At 41.1% G+C, this 17263-nt stretch overlaps 1 protein-coding gene across 2 annotated transcripts; it reads left to right on the top strand.

The window, feature by feature from the left end:
- Positions 1-44: 44 nt before the first annotated feature.
- Positions 45-10381, top strand: LOC133630471 (protein C19orf12 homolog). 2 transcript variants are annotated; one of them, XM_062022077.1, is made up of 3 exons: positions 45-268; positions 2713-2879; positions 9568-10218. In XM_062022077.1, exons 2-3 carry the CDS (start codon positions 2720-2722, stop codon positions 9831-9833), a joined length of 426 nt encoding a protein of 141 aa, XP_061878061.1. In that variant the 5' UTR covers positions 45-268; positions 2713-2719; the 3' UTR covers positions 9834-10218. The 2 variants fall into 2 exon arrangements, with proteins under 2 accessions (XP_061878061.1, XP_061878066.1); XM_062022082.1 differs by lacking the exon at positions 45-268 and having other exon boundaries at positions 2714-2879; positions 9568-10381.
- The last annotated feature ends 6882 nt before the right edge of the window (positions 10382-17263 follow it).

The following is a 17263-nucleotide window of genomic DNA, read 5'->3' on the forward strand; positions in this document are numbered from 1 at the left end:
AGATGGCGACTATCGGCGGCTAGTGCGTAAAAGTGTCATTCAGTGCAACATCCGGGTACTGGCGGCATTCTTCCCCTGTTTGGGCGTACTTCCGCACTCGCCAAGCCAAGTGCGGAAGTTGGCGGTATTAAAACGCACTTGCGCATTCACAATGCTAAGCTTAAGTGCGGAAGTGCGCGAGTTGAAATAGCCTCTGACGCGTAACCGGAAGGAGGTTTCCCAAAAGTGAAACAACACGACCAACTTTGCTACCGCTCCACCAGTACGGGTAAGAAAAGAACTTAAAATACTACTTTAATTACTTTTGACTCAAATAAAACCATCGTACCTCTAAGTTACTTAAAAGTGACGCGTTCTGTAGTCAAAGGTTATATTTAAGGGAAACTACAAGGCTGTTTTAGTCGTCAGGGGTCAACTGTTTAACAAGAAGTCATGATAAGGAATATCACGTGGTTTCCAGTACAGTAACTTTACATTTTGTCATACATAACAAAGTAAAAATGACAGAAAACAATTTTTTTTAAAAAGGGATACAAATAAGACATATAAGTGACTACATTGTTAGTAATAGTACTCTAAACATAGACTCAATAATTAAACTTAAAAAAAGGGTGATTAGAATAATACACAAAGCGTGCTACTATGAACATACCAATCCATTATTTATAAGTTCTAATGTGTTAAAATGTTCAGATATTGTGTTTTTAAAAGCAATGGAAATTATTTTTTGAGTAAAGAACAACAGCCTTCCCAGCTTGAATTCTGAGGTTATTTAAATTAAGAGGAGAAAACTATAATTTAATAGATTTTTGAAATAGGTAAAGTAAGAACGAATATAAAATACAAATGTTTTTCAGTTTTAGGAGTTAAATGGTGGAACAAGCCCAGTGATGAGTTGAAGACATGTACAGGTAGTTTTTTGTTAAGGTATAAGAAATTCTTGAAAGGTGAAATAATTGAAAATTATAAAATATAGTAACAATTACCGTATTTTCCGGAGTATAAGTCGCTCCGGAGTATAAGTCGCACCGGCCGAAAATGCATAATAAAGAAGCAAAAAACATATATAAGTTGCATTTTTTGGGGGAAATTTATTTGATAAAATCCAACACCAAGAATAGACATTTGAAAGGCAATTTAAAATAAATAAAGAATAGAGAACAACAGGCTGAATAAGTGTACGTTATATCAGGCATAAATAACCAACTGAGAACGTGCCTGGTATGTTAACGTAACATATTATGGTATTTCAAATAACTACAACATATAGAACATGCTATACGTTTACCAAAAAATCTGTCACTCCTAATCGCTAAATCCCATGAAATCTTATACGTCTAGTCTCTTACGTGAATGAGCTAAATAATATTATTTGATATTTTACGCTAATGTGTTAATTATTTGTTAGTTGCTCCTGAGTATAAGTCGCACTGACTATGAAAACTATGAAAAAAAACTGCGACTTATAGTCCGAAAAATACGGTGATCTTATTTTCAGTGAAGATATAGGATAGGCAAATATAAGCTTTGGCTTCAGCCTATTCCATTTTCGGTCATTCTTTTTCTTTTTTTTGTGTGTGTAAATGTGTATGATTGTTAAATAGGTATATTCTGTACTGTTAAACTGATCACACAAAATGGTTGACGGTTGAGTATATGACCGAAATAAACGTATTTCAATTAGGGCTGCAACAACTAATCGATTAAAATCGATTATAAAAATAGTTGACGATTAATTTAGTCATCGATTCGTTGGATCTACGCTATGCGCATGCGCGGAGGCAATTGTATTATTATATTTTTTAAATTTATTATTTATTTTTTTTTATAAACCTTTATTTATAACCTGTAACATGTACAAACAGCTGAGAAACAATAATCAAAATAAGTATGGTTCCAGTATGCTGTTTTTTCCCCAATAAAATACTGGAAAGGATAGAAATGTAGTTTGTCTCTTTTATCCGATTATTAATCGATTAATCGAAGTAATAATCGACAGGTTAATCGATTATCAAATTAAGAGTTAGTTGCAGCCCTAATTTCAATGAGTAAATACATTAATTAAAGTCAAGTAAATAAAACCATTGATATATGAATACTGAAGTTAAATACTTGACTGAATCACTCAATTTCTAAGTACATTTTGTATATAAATTAACCCTAATGATCAATGACTGAAAAATGTTGCTTAATATTGTTGAATTTGGCCTAATGTTTAGTCGTTGTAGTCAATTGTTGAGTACATCAATCTATAAGTTTTATAAGTTTTAAGTCTTATATTTCTTTGTAGTCGAGATGATGTCATCTTCAGGAATGGACCAGTTCTACGATGTCTTTGACAACAAAGTACGACAGGTTTATTTTGATGTAGATTTTACGATAAGCGCTCCAAGTGCCGTATTTTCCCCGCTGCTTCCTTAAGGCCTGTGCTTTCTTGGCGAATTATGTTGAAATAATATCAGACAATAGGGCAAAAATTGACTTGTAAAATGATTGTTTGAACTGTTACATGTAAAACTGAGTCAGGAATGTAGGTTGGATTATGTATAAAATAATAGTTTGATGACATTTCCAATTTATTTAATGATAAATACCAACATGTTGTAGGAACAGTTAAATATTGTCGTTAAAATCATGTAAATAATATTCATGCTCGTCTCAGACTTCCCGGGTTTAATTAAGACTGATGGTTTTAAGTTTCATTTTTGGCAGCGGCAAGATGGCGCCCAGAGTGGATGACGTCATGCGTCTGTGCTGCGAGATTTCGGCCCACAATGACATCAAAGTAGCGGTGAAGAACTCGGCCAAAGGAGCCATGTTGGCGGGAGGAAGCGCGTTTGTTGGCGGCATGCTTGGCGGACCTCCGGGTATCGCTGTTGGTAAGGACAACTGTGACCTCGTTTGATTGGGGACAACAAAAATAGAGCGGTGTTTCCAGACAAGACCGAGGCTAAAAGGTTTCCTTAAAAGATAAAGCGTGAGTCTAGTCCATTGGGAAACCAGAAGATAGTCATGAGGGAAGTGTGTCTTCTTACAGGCACATCCAGTCAGCTACGCTGAGATGTCTAGAGCTGTGCATGCAAGACTGGTCCATCTCAGGTCTTCATTCAGGCCAGCTAGCACGTCCTCCAGACTGGTATTCTCTCCATGCAGGGGAGGGGGACATTGTGAAAAGCGGCAGGTCAACTGGTCTAAAAAGGGGTTCATTTAAAGGCTAGAATATATACGTTAATGAGTTTTCAGGCGGGACTTATTTGCTTCTACTGAGGTGGCCTACGCCCAGGTAGAAAACGCTCTAGAGCCTGCAGACTGGGGGTCACTAATAAGTAGGGGTGTAACGGTACACAAAAATTTCGGTTCGGTACGTACCTCGGTTTAGAGGTCACGGTTCGGTTCATTTTCGGTACAGTAAGAAAACAACAAAATATAAATGTTTTGGTTATTTATTTACCAAATTTGTAAACAATGGCATAACATACCGTATTTCCTTGAATAGCCGCAGGGGCGCTAATTAATTTAAAACCTCCTGTCACTCCGGCGTTTACCGGAAGCCTGCGGGATGGCTGTGCATGCGCTAATTATTTTAAAACCTCTTCTCACTCCGGCGTTTACCAAAAGGAATGCGGTAAATTTAGGCGTGCGCTTTCAGTGTGATGTAAGCATACCATCATGAAAAGCACATTTAATAAAAAAAAAAAACGTTATTATGGTCTTACCTGTACTTATAAATGGAGTCCATTTGCAGCTCCTTCCGACCAAAAGCATCGATAACTTGTTTATAGAAGTCTTCCTTATTTTCTTTCTTCAGTTTTAAAAGTCTCTCTGTCTCGATGGAGATATTCCTTTAATTATTACCTCCTGCTTCGATTGAAAGTCCAGTTTAGAAAACTGTTTTATTTTAGATACCGGTATGTAATCCTCCATGTTAAAAGTTCAGGCGAGAGGGAAAAAAAGACGATCTGTTGCTGCGTGTTGTCACTTCTTCTGCAGTACCGGAAGTCGCAAGAAGGATCACTAGCGCCCTCTACCACCAGGAGGCGGGAGTCATTTAATGACTTATACAGTATTTGACACACGCAGCTACGGTATATTAATAAAACATAGCTGCTTACTGTTCTTTTTAGCATACCGTACCGGTATTCAATAGCTTGGACCTTAAATCCTACTGAATAACCCTTTATCTTTTTTCTTTTGTGCGATTGCAAACTACTGAAATCAGCTTCCTCCATTTTGAAAATGAGGACAGGTAAATCGTCACTCGTGACGTAACGAATTTGACCCGGCGGAAGTTCTAGACCAGGGGTCGGCAACCCAAAATGTTGAAAGAGCCACATTGGACCAAAAATACAAAAACAAATCTGTCTGGAGCCGCAACAAATTAGAAGCCATAATACAGATAGTGTGTCATGAGATATACATTGAATTAAGATGACTTAAAGGAAACTAAATGAGCTCAAATATAGCTACAAATGAGGCATAATGATGCAATATGTACATACAGCTAGCCTAAATAGCATGTTAGCATCGATTAGCTTGCAGTCATGCAGTGACCAAATATGTCTGATTATCACTCCACACAAGTCAATAACATCAACAAAACTCACCTTTGTGTATTCACGCACAACGTTAAAAGTTTGGCGGACAAAATGAGACAGAAAAAGAAGTGGCATAAAACACGTCCTAGAAAGTCGGAGAAAGTTATACATTGTAAACAAACTAAGGTGAGTTCAAGGACCGCCAAAATTAGTAGGACAAAACGGCGCTCGCCAAATACTCGAATCAGTGAAGCATGTTTAATACAAACAGTGTGATTTATAACAATTAGGGAGGTTTGTGTCATGTTTGTCCTCCTACAGTAAGCATATTAAAACAAAAAATATATATTTTTTCCCCTCATCTTTTTCCATTTTTCATACATTTTTGAAAAAGCTTCAGAGAGCCACTAGGGCGGCGCTAAAGAGCCGCATGCGGCTCTAGAGCCGCGGGTTGCCGACCCCTGTTCTAGACATATGCTAAATATTTTGCGAAACGAGTTTGACCCGGCGAAAATTATAGACATGCGATAATAAAATGTATATTTTGCGAAACGAATTTGATCCGGCGTTAATAATGAACCGGCGATAAGGCCAAGCATGTCAATTGACCACTAAATGGTAACACCCCAATAAGTATTTCCACTTGTTTAAGTCGGGGCCCACGTTAATCAACATTAAACTGCTTCAAGTTGTTGCTCAGATTAAATAAAATGACAAAACTTTTCTTCTACATATAAAAAGTGCAACATTAAACAGTTTCAAGTCAACTCAGCCTCAGATTAACTTTTCTTCCCCCCCCCCCAGCCTGGCTAACTTGGCAGTAAGAGGTGGGAGCTGTTTGCTGGTTTTTATCTTTGTTGAAGCGATGTTCACTTGGGGGTGGTGCCGCTTCAAATGGGTTAGCATGTTTGAAGTGTTGGCAGAAGCCTGCCTTACCGCTGCTGAACAATGTCGGCAAACCTCCGTCCTCCATTGTTGTATCGCACCGCGCAGCCGAAGTGTTCCCAAACGGGAGATCTTAACGAGGCAGGAGTGTCTTCCAGCTCTGGCTTTTACATGTTGTCCTAGCCTGGTCGTTGCTAGCATGCCGTGTGTTGTGCCTCAGTGTGCATTGTTTACACAGCGTGCGCTACGCTACTTAATATGTCCGTGTGGAAACTTGTTGGGTACACCTTCGAACCGAACCGGAACCCCCGTACCGAAACGGTTCGATACAAATACACGTACCGTTACACCCCTACTAATAAGCCAGCGTTTTTGGAGCGTAAACTTCTGGACGAAACATCCATCCAGCCATCTTCTTCCGCTTATCCGAGGTCGGGTCGAGGGGGCAGCAGCCTAAGCAGAGAAGCCCAGACATCCCTCTCCCCAGCCACTTCGTCCAACTTCTCCCAAGTTATCCCGAGACGTTCCCAGGCCAGCTGAGAGACATAGTCCCCCCGACTTGTCCTGGGTCTTTCCCGTAGCCTCCTACCGGTTGGACATGCCCTAAACATGTCCCTGGGGAGGCTTCTGTGGCACATCCTGACCAGATGCCCGAACAACCTCATCTAGCTCCTCTCGATGTGGAGAAACAGCGGCTTTACTCTGACAGAGTTTCTCACCCGATCTCTAATGGAGAGCCCCACCAACCCGACGAAGGAAACTCATTTCGGCCACTTGTTCTCGTGATCTCGTTCTTTCAATCACAACCTAAAGCCCATGACCCACCACCCGACAAAATAAACTCTTTTCGGCCACTTGATCTCGTTCTTTCAGTCACAACCTAAAGCTTATGACCATAGGTGAGGATAGGAATGTAAATCGACCGGTAAAATGAGAGCTTTGCCTTCCGGTTTAGCTCCTTCTTCACCGCGACAGACTGATACAGTGTCCGCATCGCTGCAGACGCTGCACCGATCTACCGGTCAACTTCACAATCCGCTCCTCGATGACAGGAGCTAGATTTTGGGACGTGAAAAAGGGTTTCCATAACAGATAAAGTGGGAGTCCAGTCTATCAGGAAACCAACAAATAGTCATCAGGGGAAGTGTATCTTCCTTCAGGCGCAGTCAGTCAGCTACGCAGAGATGTCTATAGCTGTGGAACTGGTGGTCCATCCCAGGTCTCAATTCGGGTCAGCTCGCACCTCCTCCAGACTGGTACATCTTCAGAAATCAACCGTGGCCAACTGGTATCCTCACCATGCAGGGGAGGGGAACAGAGTAGAAAAGTGGCAGGTCAACTGGTCTAAAAAGGGGTCTATTTAAAAGCTGGAGTATATAGATGAGTTTTAAGATGGGATGTAAATGTTTCTACTGAGTTCGTTTTTATTGAGGCAAATAATAATAGAGTAGTAATTAGTTTTAGCTAAGGTCAGAGGGTGTTTATAAGTTATGGAAAACCGCTAGTTTAGCTCAATCATGTCTATGAATGTTCTCATTCATCCAGGTTTTTGTAATCTCAGGGCATTCAATCGATCCATATCGTAAAAAGAATTTCCTTACGACAACTTCGCCATCACTTTCCCTATACTCACCACTAGTCGGCGCCACCACTCATGTTATTCTGTGTTGAAGCCACCACGTTAGACTCTGGGTTGTACAGATGGAGAGAACCTAACTGGTTCACACATAACATTACTGATAACTTTTTTGTACAAAACAAAAATACTTTTGACAACTAAAACATAAACTTCTACTGACAGCGAGTAATCTGATATTTTCGTATTTCTTTGGTGATTGTGTTGCCGTCTGTGCGCGCGATGTGAGCCAGCTCGCTGCTATCTGAAAGCTAAGGATGCTATAATAAGGAGGGAGGGGGGCGGGGGGGAGTGAAACCAAAGGAGACTTGGGTAAACTTTGTAGGACACGCTGCTGTTATCAGAGCTATTTTTACGCCAGTGGAGCAGACTGTGTTTATTTGTGGCATCAGGACGGTGCTTGAAGGAACGCGCCGCCATTCCGCACCGTCTACAGGCTTTGAATGCACTGTTGTTTTTATTGAAAATGAAAGGCATTTGTCAATCAAAATTTGAAAAAAAGACTTGACACATACACTCCAACATCTTGGGTTAGGTTTTGTTCCAACCCCTTTCAGAGAATGGCGGAAAAAAACGTAAATTATGGACACAGAAGCTTTGGATTTATTATGATTTGACATTACAGTAGATCCCTGTGGGTCAGGTGTCAAACTCAAGGCCCGGAAACCAGATCTGGCCCGCCACGTCATTACAAGTGGTCTGTCATTTCATTAATGTGGCCTGCCGTGTCATTTAATGTATTCTACCATGTCATTTAAAGTGATCTGTCATGTCATTTATGTGGTCCGCCATGTTATTTATTGTATTCCACCATGTCATTTAAAGTGGTCCGTCATTTCATTAAAGTGGCCCGCCATATCATTTAATGTGGTCCGTCACCTCAGTAATGTGGCCCGCCATAACATTTAAAGTGGTCTGTCATATCATTGACGTGGTCTGCCATATCATTTAATGTGGTCTGTCATATCATTTAATGTGGTCCGTCACCTCAGTAAGGTGGCCCGCCAAGTCATTTAAAGTAGTCCGTCACCTCAGTAAGTTGGCCCGCCATATCATTTAATGTGGTCCGTCATTTCATTAAAGTAGCCCAACATGTCATTTAAAGTGGTCCGTCACCTCAGTAAGGTGGCCCGCCATATCATTTAAAGTGGTCTGTCATATCATTGACGTGGTCTGCCATATCATTTAATGTGGTCATATCATTTAATGTGGTCATATCATTTAATGTGGTCCGTCACCTCAGTAATGTGGCCCGCCATATCATTTAAAATGGTCTGTCATATCATTGACGTGGTCTGCCATATCATTTAATGTGGTCCGTCACCTCAGTAAGGTGGCCCGCCAAGTCATTTAAAGTAGTCCGTCACCTCAGTAAGTTGGCCGGCCATATCATTTAATGTGGTCCGTCATTTCATTAAAGTAGCCCAACATGTCATTTAGAGTGGTCCCTCACCTCAGTAAGGTGGCCCGCTATATCATTTAATGTGGTCCGTCACCTCAGTAAGGTGGCCCGCCATATCATTTAAAGTGGTCCGTCACCTCATTAAAGTAGCCCAACATGTCATTTAAATTGGTCCGTCACCTCAGTAAGATGGCCCGCTATATCATTTGAAGTGGTACGTCACCTCATTAAAGTAGCCTGCCAAGTCATTTAAAATGGTCCGTCACCTCAGTAAGGTGGCCCGCCATGTAAGGTGGCCCGCCATAACATTTAAAGTGGTCCATCACCTCAGTAAGGTGGCCCGCCATATTATTTAATGTGGTCCGTCACCTCAGTAAGGTGGCCTGCCATATCATTTAATGTGGTCCGTCATTTCATTAAAGTAGCCCAACATGTCATTTAGAGTGGTCCGTCACCTCAGTAAGGTGGCCCGCTATATCATTTAAAGTTGTCCGTCACCTCATTAAGGTGGCTCGCCATGTCATTTAATGTGGTCTGTCACCTCATTAAGGTGGCCCGCCATATCATTTAAAGTGGTCCGTCACCTCAGTAAGGTGGCCCGCCATGTCATTTAAAGTAGTCCGTCGCCTCAGTAAGTTGGCCCACCATATCATTTAATGTGGTCCGTCATTTCATTAAAGTAGCCCAACATGTCATTTAAAGTGGTCCGTCACCTCAGTAAGGTGGCCCGCTATATCATTTAAAGTGGTCCGTCACCTCATTGACGTGGCTCGCCATGTCATTTAATGTGGTCCGTCACCTCAGTAAGGTGGCCTGCCATGTTATTTAATGTGGTCCGTCACCTCAGTAAGGTGGCCCGCCATGTCATTTAAAGTGGTCCGTCACCTCATTAAAGTGGTCCGTCGCGTCATTTATTGCGGTCTGTCATGACATTTAACATGACCCACTGCGTCATTTAATGTGGCCCGCCATGTCATTCAATGTAGACCTCCACATCATTCAATATAGTCCTCCACATCAATAAATGTGGCCCTCAATGTGACCACAAGTTAGACACACCTGCACTAGCACCTCTAGAAGATAATGTACTTACTCATTGTGTCCACCAGGTGGTGTCGTAGGGAGCCTGCTGGGAAGCTGGCTGACTAGTGGTCAGTTCCGGCCTCTTCCTCAGATCCTGATGGAGTTGCCGCCCGCCCAGCAGCAGAAGCTGTACAGGGACGTCATGGCCATCCTGAGCGGTCTGGACTGGACGGACGCGGCCCAGCTGGTCGCCATGGTGATGGGCAGCGCCACGCTACAGCAGCAGGTCACGGCCGCCCTGCTCAACTACATCACCAAGGAACTGAGAGCGGAAGTTCGTTATAGAGACTGACAAAAGGAAATTTGGAACTCTAAGAGTTGTATTTTTCTACTTGAATGTTTTCTAGCAATTAAGACTTTTTTGGGGGCGTTTCTTCAGTGGCAAAGAACAAACTCATGTTTTGCACACACTCATTTTTAACTGATATTGTTTACAAAAATGTCACTCTGCATCAGGGGGATTACGTCATCACTGGCCTAAATTAATAAAATGAAAAATTCATTACAAACAATAAATAAAACATTTTTCGTTTAAAATGTCGTCATTTGAAAGAAATACCCGATTTAAGAACTTCATTAGTTCATGAACAGGGTTTGTTAATAAAAAAGTTTGTATAGTGAAGCAACATAAGAAACAATGTAAATAATAATAATAATAATGGGGTTCCAGCCTGGACAAGTCCATATTTTAGTGAAGGTTTGTACACAATAGAAACAGTACTGTATATTAAACATAAAGGTGTAATAGATCAGCTTTGTATTTAATAACAAGGCAAAACAACGACAAGCTGAACTGTGCTGCTCTACTAGCACACACAAACACAAGTTATTTTGGTGCCCTCACAAACTATCAGAAATCACAAAATATATTTTTGCTACAATAATAAACCTTTAAAAAACTAAAATCCACTTTCACATTGTCGTCAGCAAATGAGCAGCTGACGAGAGAGAAAGGAGCAGATAGAGGGGGAGGGGTTGCTGGCACGGCCGCTCTACCTGTGTTTTTTTTACACTTATAACATGTGGTGTGGTGTACCGCTGGTCTTGCCACTTACTCCCGGGCAGAAGGGTGGCGTGGTTGTGTGAGGAATCAAGGATGATGACCGTTGAACAAAAGCTTCTTTACTGACAAGCAGGCATCACTAGAGGTCCTACAGAACCTGGAGTAGATTTAGACAAATGGTACCTGATTCTCTCTCTGGGACAGCCAGACAACCAGTTCTTAGAGCCCGATGTGACGTCATCCCAGGTCATTTGGTTCATAGTACAGATTTTGACTCCATCAGGCCCGTGTAAAGGCATGTTCTTGTTGAGTTTTCCTTAAGCGTCTGGCTTAGGTTATGACTAAGTTTAGACCTTATCTAACCGTGGAGACTGGTACTCATGGAGAACTGTCTGGACTCGGCATACCATCCACAGATTTACTAGGCCTTGCTTTTGTGAAATGTATGTTATCCACATGTGCGAAAATGACGGACCACTCTTTAACAGAAACGGCTGTCGGCTTGCACCTCGGAGGACAATAGATCAGCGTTCTCGTCACCGTCCTCCGTCAGTACCCAGGTATGCTTCGGGAAGAAAATGATCCCACCAGCAGACTAACATCAAAAAGACAACGCTTGAGGGTGTAGTGAGTTAATTAACTCATATCATGTTTTGCTGATGGTGAAGATTTACATCCAACTTGGAGAAGGCGAAGCACCAAGTTTAATTAAATAGTGGTATTTCAGTTTGAGCACATCATAAGATAAGGCCCCCTAGTTTGATATTCGCAGGTGGATTGGATCACTTCTCGTAGGAAAAGAAGCTCTAATTGGGCCTTCGGAATGCAAAAGCTATAACCATATCCTTGACAAAAGACTACCTGTCAAGCTCAAAGCCAACATTTGAGTTATGATTAAAGCAATTGTTTTCCAGACACTACACACAAACATCTTACATGGTCAGGTTGTGCTGCCCTGACTTAGCACACACCCAGACAGAGACAGAAGGAATATATAACTGATGGTTTGGTTTCTCCAGGTTAGGAGTCCTTCATTTTTTGACCTGAGTTCGTCCAGGTACTGCAGACCTGAATAATGACGCTTGCTTGTAATGAAGCAACTTTTGGTTCAGTAAAGCGTCTCCGACGTATCTTTTGATCCAGCCGCACTGCCGTGTCATCCTTCTGTCCGGACAAGGATTACAAGAGCAGGAAAATGAACACTTCAAGAGCAAAGTCAAAGAATCCTAGTCACAGTCCTGAAGCCTCAAAGAGCGATAGGACCTGCCCTTCTCTATTACAACTCAATGCTGAAGGCTTTTCTGCTCCCAAGCAAAGCCTTGTCCAAGTCCTTACCTTCAAGAGACCCACATTGACACTGAGGTAGCAGGCCGCTACACCAGCTGACTTTACCATCGAATCACCTTGGGAGAAGGAATGGGCGTCCAAGGAGGTCCCCAATAAACATCTGGTGTCAGACCCTTCCCAACAGGTCCCTGGCACTGACTTCCCTAGGACATAGTGGTCAACCATCAACAGATTCAGGACTAGACATGGCCTTTGCTTGGCCAGTAGCCCGAGTCCGCTTTGTGCTTGTCATTGAAGCCTGCCGTCTCCAAAGACCGAGAGGAGGAATAGTCATCCTCCACACAGCAGACCAGGAAGCAACTGCTTGGCTGAATCTCCGTAATATCGCTAAAATTTGTTCCATTTTGTCCACCTCCTGGTACCCTAGCACCTCCAAAACCCTCAAATCTAAACTCCAAACATCCCAGAACAAGTTAGTCAGGTTACTTCTAGACCTCCACCCCAGATCCCACCTCACTCCTACCCACTTCTCCAAAGTGGGCTGGCTCAAGGTGGAGGACAGAGTTAAACAACTTGCACTGAGCCTAGTCTATAAAATCCGCTACACCTCCCTGATACCGAAGTACATGTCAAACTACTTCCTTAACGTAAATGACCGCCATAATCACAACACCAGGGGGAGCTCCACTAACCACGTTAAACCCAGATTCAGAACTAACAAAGGTCTTAACTCATTTCTATGCCACATCAATGTGGAATGCGCTCCCAACAGGTATAAAAGAAAGGGCATCTCTATCCTCCTTCAAAACCGCAATAAAAGTTCACCTCCAGGCAGCTACAACCCTAAACTAACACCCTCCCCGAATTGCTAATAATCAAATGTAAACAATCAAATGCAGATACTTTTTCTTATGCCTTCTGATCTCTCTCTCTCTCTCTCTCTCTCTCTCTCTCTCTCTCTCTCTCTCTCTCTCTCTCTCTCTCTCTCTGTCTCTCTCTCTCTCTCTCTATGTCCACTACTTGATGTCCATATCCTACCCCCTCCCCCCTCCACACCCCTGATTGTAAATAATGTAAATAATTCAATGTGATTATCTTGTGTGATGACTGTATTATGATGATAGTATATATCTGTATCATGAATCAATTTAAGTATACTTAAACAAGTTGAAAAACTTATTCGGGTGTTACCATTTAGTGGTCAATTGTACGGAATATGTACTTCACTGTGCAACCTACTAATAAAAGTCTCAATCAATCAATCAAACCAGCGACGCTGAGATTATTATTCATGCGTTCGTTACGTCTCGTCTCAATTACTGTAACGTATTATTTTCGGGTCTTCCTATATCTAGCATTAAAAGATTACAGCTGGTACAAAATGCGGCTGCTAGACTCTTGACAAGAACAAGAAAGTTTGATCATATTACGCCTATACTGTATATACCTTTATATACCTATATATATATCAGTGACGTGGAGGCAGGTGAGGCGGGGCCTCACGTGCCATCATGGAAAGAAAAAAAATGTAAAAAGAAAAAAACAAATTAAATTGTTATATGTATCCAGTGATTATACTATAAAGTTATTTTCCATTTAACTTCACCAGTTTTAGATTATTTTTATTCAAAATCGCTGAATTTTCACATTTGCCGTTCAAATACTGAGAAGAGGCTTGCTGTGATCAGCAGCCAGTTGAGGCACGTCACTCAGTTGAGCCTCAAATGGATTGCGGACTCGGCTAACTGCTGGCCTGCTGTGCAGTGAGACCGTATTGCTATGTGAATTATATTATACATTTCCATAGTTTAGTTAGCTGAGGTATATAATGTACAGTGTATTTTGTCAACAACTGTATGTGTGTAACGTATTTCTCGTGCTGAGCAATCATAAAACGGCTGCAAAAGACGCACCGGCTGAGGCTCGCAGTAATCCCGCCTCCTGGTGGTAGAGAATGCACCCCCGCCGTAGAATGCACGCCCTGACGGGAGTGTTATATCAACTAAAGCCCACACTTAAACTTTCCACGTGCAAGATTGAATCTATTTAAAAAAGTTATTTAATAAGAAGCCAAAAAGTGCAAAAACAATAATGTTCGTGTTGGAGGAGTTGTGAATGACTGCAGGGCCACAACATTAGGTACACCTGCAGACTGCAGCACGGATTTCATATTTCATTCATATATATATATATATATATATATATATATATATATATATATATATATATATATATATATATATATATATATATATATATATATATATATATATATATATATATATATATATATATATATACATACAATAAGGACATTTCAAAAGTTTGGGGTCACATTGAAATGTCCTTATTTTTATAGGAAAAGCACTGTACTTTTCAATGATGATAACTTTAAACTAGTCTTAACTTTAAAGAAATACATTCTATACATTGCTAATGTGGTAAATGACTATTCTAGCTGCAAATGTCTGGTTTTTGGTGCAATATCTACATAGGTGTATAGAGGTCCATTTCCAGCAACTATCACTCCAGTGTTCTAATGGTACAATGTGTTTGCAGAGACCTCTCATTTCACCACTCATTTTAGTAAAGCTAAAAAACACCAAGCCTGGGTGGAACAGGTATGTAGCTGGCCCACATGCAGAGGCTAAGGCGGCCCATAAGGCCTGGGTTATTGCTGGTAGACCTAGACAGGGACCTGTTCTTGAGCATAAAAAGCTCACCAATACGCGATACAAATATGCAGTGCGCTTTGTTGGCAAGCATGAGCAAGCCCTGAGAGCTGACTTTCTGGCGTTGGAACTGCTTGACAGCAATGTCACTGGCTTCTGGAAGGAAGTCAAAAACTTTATATATATAGGAGTGTATCTGATGAAGAAAATATAACTGAACTATGGAGGCAGCTCCTGCTCTATTCCACTGTGTCAGAAGTGAGCTATATTGTACAGGCAACATAGAGGAGGAAGTGGTGCACATCAGCCCCCAATGACATTTCCCAAGCCATCAGGCAACTAGCTGATAACAAAGCATGTGGCATGGATAGTATTACTGCAGAGCACCTGAAGCTAGCAACCCCTAGGGGAGCTGTGTTGCTCTCCATCTGCTTTACGGGGTTGGTAATACATGGCATCCTGCCAGATGCTATTGTGACCCACCCATAGTGTGACACATTTTTGTGTTGATTTATTTATTTTATTTTGTGGTTTGAATTTGTTTTTGGAGCTGTCGTTCCACATTCATCACTATTTAGATTCATTCAGATTCAGAGCTTTATTTGTCCATTCTTACATGTACAAGACACATAAGAACTGAAATTACATTTTCGGCACAATCCCGCTAAGAGCAGACATACGTTACAGGGAGACAAGACGGGACCGCCAACGGATCAGCCACTTAGAGCGCTCCTTAAAAAGGTGGGAAAAAGGTGACATTGGGGAAGGGGGGACGAGTAAAAAAAATATCAGTCTGAGGCTGGACCCTCAGGAATGGTCCAGACTGAGTCCGAGGAAAAAACCTCACATAGCATGGCACACATAAACATGGTACATGTAATCACAACAACTCGCAACAGAGTCATCCAACAGGACTTTGGAGGCCGGCAGCTGCTGTTGAGCGCTACTCAGCCCCCACAACCCCGGAGGAATTAAGCAGTGGTGAAGGCGTTGATTTGGGGAGGGGTGTGTTCTATTTACCTTCTTCCTAATTGAATGCTATTACCTGCAGACCAGAAGCTTCTTGTCATTCTGATGAAAGCGACCAGTCTGTAAACAACTGAAACATTCTGTACTTGGGACCTGCAACACTATGCTGACAGTTATTTTAGTACCTATCATTAAAGACAACGCTGATAAGGTAGGGAGTATCGACAGTTATTGACCTATCGCCCTAGCCAGCATACTATCTAAAGTAGAGATGATAAATTCTTTAAAATGTAATTAATTATCGGTATCGTTTTTTTTATTATCGGTATCGTTTTTTGTTTTTTTAAAAAAAAATTTATTAAATCAACATAAAAAACACAAGATACACTTACAATTAGTGCACCAACCCAAAAAAACTCCCTCCCCCCATTTACACTCATTCACACAAAAGGGTTGTTTCTTTCTGTTATTAATATTGTGGTTCCTACATTATATATCAACATATATCAATACAGTCTGCAAGGGATACAGTCCGTAAGCACACATGATTGTGCGTGCTGCTGGTCCACTAATAGTACTAACCTTTAACAGTTAATTTTACTCATTTTCATTAATTACTAGTTTCTATGTAACTGTTTTTATATTGTTTCACTTTCTTTTGTATTCAAGAAAATGTTTTTAATTTATTTATCTAATTTTATTTTATTTAAAAAAACAACAACCTTATCTTCACCATATCTGGTTGTCCAAATTAGGCATAATAATGTGTTAATTCCACGACTGTATATATCGGTATCGGTTGATATCGGTATCGGTAATTAAAGAGTTGGACAATATCGGAATATCGGATATCAGCAAAAAGCCATTATCGGACATCCCTAATCTAAAGTGCTGTAAAGTGTGATAATATGCAGAGTCTGGGATCTTATTTGCACCACAGACAACCAATTTGGCTTTAAGAGCACTGAGTTGGTTTAAAAGAAGCAGTAGAAAAATACACAGCACAGGCTCTACAATGTTGATAGGTTTTATTGATGCATCTAAGGCATTTGACAGAGTCAACCATCACAAACTCTTTACCAAGCTGAAGCATAGGGGTGTTCCGGGTAGCATCATACGTATTCTGGCATATTGGTACGACGATACAGGTAAAATGGGTGAGTAGTATATCCTCTCCCTTTAGAGTTGGCAATGGGGTACGGCAGGGTGGGCTTCTCTCACCAGGCCTATTTAGCCTGTATATGGATGATCTGTCAAGGCAGTTGAGAGAATGCATCATTGGGAACACCTTAATCAATCACCTTATGTACGCTGATGATTTAGCCATTATATCTCCCAGTAGTGCAGAGTTCCAACAGCTTCTTAACGTATGCTCAGACTATGGAGTCAAGTTTGACATCAAGTGTAATGCCACAAAGAGTATGGTAATGACATGTAGGACAGAGGAGGATCAACATCTTACAAACCCCGTTTCCATATGAGTTGGGAAATTGTGTTAGATGTAAATATAAACGGAATACAAAGATTTGCAAATCCTTTTCAACCCATATTCAATTAAATGCACTACAAAGACAACATATTTGATGTTCAAACTCATAAACTTTATTTTTTTTTTGCAAATAATAATTAACTTAGAATTTCATGGCTGCATCACGTGCCAAAGTAGTTGGGAAAGGGCATGTTCACCACTGTGTTACATGGCCTTTCCTTTTAACAACACTCAGTAAACGTTTGGGAACTGAGGAGACACATTTTTTAAGCTTCTCAGGTGGAATTCTTTCCCATTCTTGC

The sequence above is a fragment of the Entelurus aequoreus genome, linkage group LG02 (assembly GCF_033978785.1).
Source record: "Entelurus aequoreus isolate RoL-2023_Sb linkage group LG02, RoL_Eaeq_v1.1, whole genome shotgun sequence".
In the NCBI taxonomy this organism is placed as follows: Eukaryota; Metazoa; Chordata; class Actinopteri; order Syngnathiformes; family Syngnathidae; genus Entelurus; species Entelurus aequoreus.